General features: G+C 66.8%; 1 protein-coding gene across 1 annotated transcript in view; it reads right to left on the bottom strand.

Annotated features, from left to right (window-relative positions):
- ARHGEF17 (Rho guanine nucleotide exchange factor 17) overlaps nt 1–1,516 on the bottom strand; it is a 27,465-nt gene extending 25,949 nt beyond the window's left edge. Inside the window, 1 exon segment of the mRNA XM_031063776.1 lies at nt 5–1,516. Within this exon segment, the coding sequence (XP_030919636.1) occupies nt 5–1,471 (1,467 nt within the window). The 5' untranslated portion in view covers nt 1,472–1,516.
- Between the last annotated feature and the right edge of the window lie 6 nt (nt 1,517–1,522).

The raw sequence follows: 1,522 nt of genomic DNA, 5'->3' as shown, positions 1-1,522 counted from the left end.
TGGTGTGGGCGCGGGCCCCATCGCTGCCCAGGGACGGGTCGCTGCCCGCGCTGCCCGCGCTGCCCGCGATGGCCGCGGGCTGGGGGATGCCCGCCTTGGCGCTCAGCGAGCCCAGCAGGTTGCTGTCCACGGAGAAATTCTTGGCCTCCTCCGCCACCGAGCGTCTCCGGTGAGGCATGGGGTCGCTGAGGGAGCGGTAGGGCTCGGTGCCACCCTCGCTGCAGCCCTCCATCCCATTGGTGCCCGCTGACGGGAACTTACGTCGGCGCCGCAGGCTGCCAGGGGTGCTGGGCGTCTCGGCTTTGCCAGCTGGAAGGTCTTCGACTACCGCCACAGGGTGAGCGGGCAGCGGCGTTTCGGAGCCGCCCGCTGCCGGCCCGGCACTGGGCAGCATCCAGGCGTCCACAGCCTCCTGCAGGCCTTGGAAGGGCATCCCCATGGGCTCTGGCTCCGTGACGATGCCCTCGTCCGTCACGCTCGACTCGTGACCCGACAGCTCCTCCACGGATTTACTGTGAGTGAGGTTCTCCTCCAGCTCCACGTCCTTCAAACACGGCGTGCTCTCCACCTGTCCCCGAAGGGTCGCGTCCGTCGTCCCCGTCGTCGGTGCCATCACCTCAGCGCCCTCCACACCTCCGCTGTCCTTCTGCTCGGCGGCAAAGCCGTAGTCCTGCTGGGAACCCATCCTGCTGATCTTCTCAAACACCTGCCTCGCCTCCTGGATGTACTGGTCCTGGATGACCACGGGGAGAGGATCCTCGTCCCCCTGCTGTCCCCCACCTGGAGCCACCCGGTCCTGGCTGTCCGTAGAGGCCAGAAGGAGCTCGGAGGAGCTCTGCTTCATGGTGCTCTGCAGGAAAAGCCGCCGTGTCCCGGATTTTTCGGAGCAGGTGAAGGACTTGGCGCGACGTAAAGTGGCTGTCAGGTCCTTGAGCGTTGGCCGCTCGCCCGGCGCCCAGCGGTTTTGGGGATGAGCAGCACCGCAGCCGCCTGGGGAAGGGCTGGCACCGCTGGAGCATCCCTCAGAGCCCACGTCAAGGCCGATCCTCACCCCTTTCTTCTTCACCTTCAGCTCCGAGAGGTCCGATTTGAGGAAGCTGAGCAGAGTCAGGGTCTCGGTGGCGATGTCGGGGTTGGACAAGGACTTGCGGTGCTTGGCCCGCTCCCCTTCCAGCCCTGGCTGGTGCAGGCTCTCACTCCCATAGTCCGGTTTTGCCTTGGCCACGCTCTGGGGCAGCTTGGGGCGGACACGGACCCCCGGCTGTCCCCAGGCCAGGCCATCACTGGCCCCGAAACTGGGCGATCGATAGATACCGTAACCAGCCTGGAGAGTCCGTCCTTGGCCGGGCCAGCAGACTCCAAACTGCTCCTCTTCCTTCAGCGTCTCCGTGCTGGAATAGCGACTGCTGCTGCGTGACCCGCCGGGGCTGCCGAAGGGCAGGATGTTCACCTTGGACACGCGGGCCACCATGGGCAGCGGGTGGCGGGGGACCACCCTAGCGCAGCCTTCGGCCTCGGCATC

The sequence above is a fragment of the Geospiza fortis genome, unplaced genomic scaffold (assembly GCF_000277835.1).
Source record: "Geospiza fortis unplaced genomic scaffold, GeoFor_1.0 scaffold659, whole genome shotgun sequence".
In the NCBI taxonomy this organism is placed as follows: Eukaryota; Metazoa; Chordata; class Aves; order Passeriformes; family Thraupidae; genus Geospiza; species Geospiza fortis.
The sequence above is the reverse complement of the archived record's forward strand: the minus strand, read 5'-3'. Positions and strand labels throughout refer to the sequence as shown.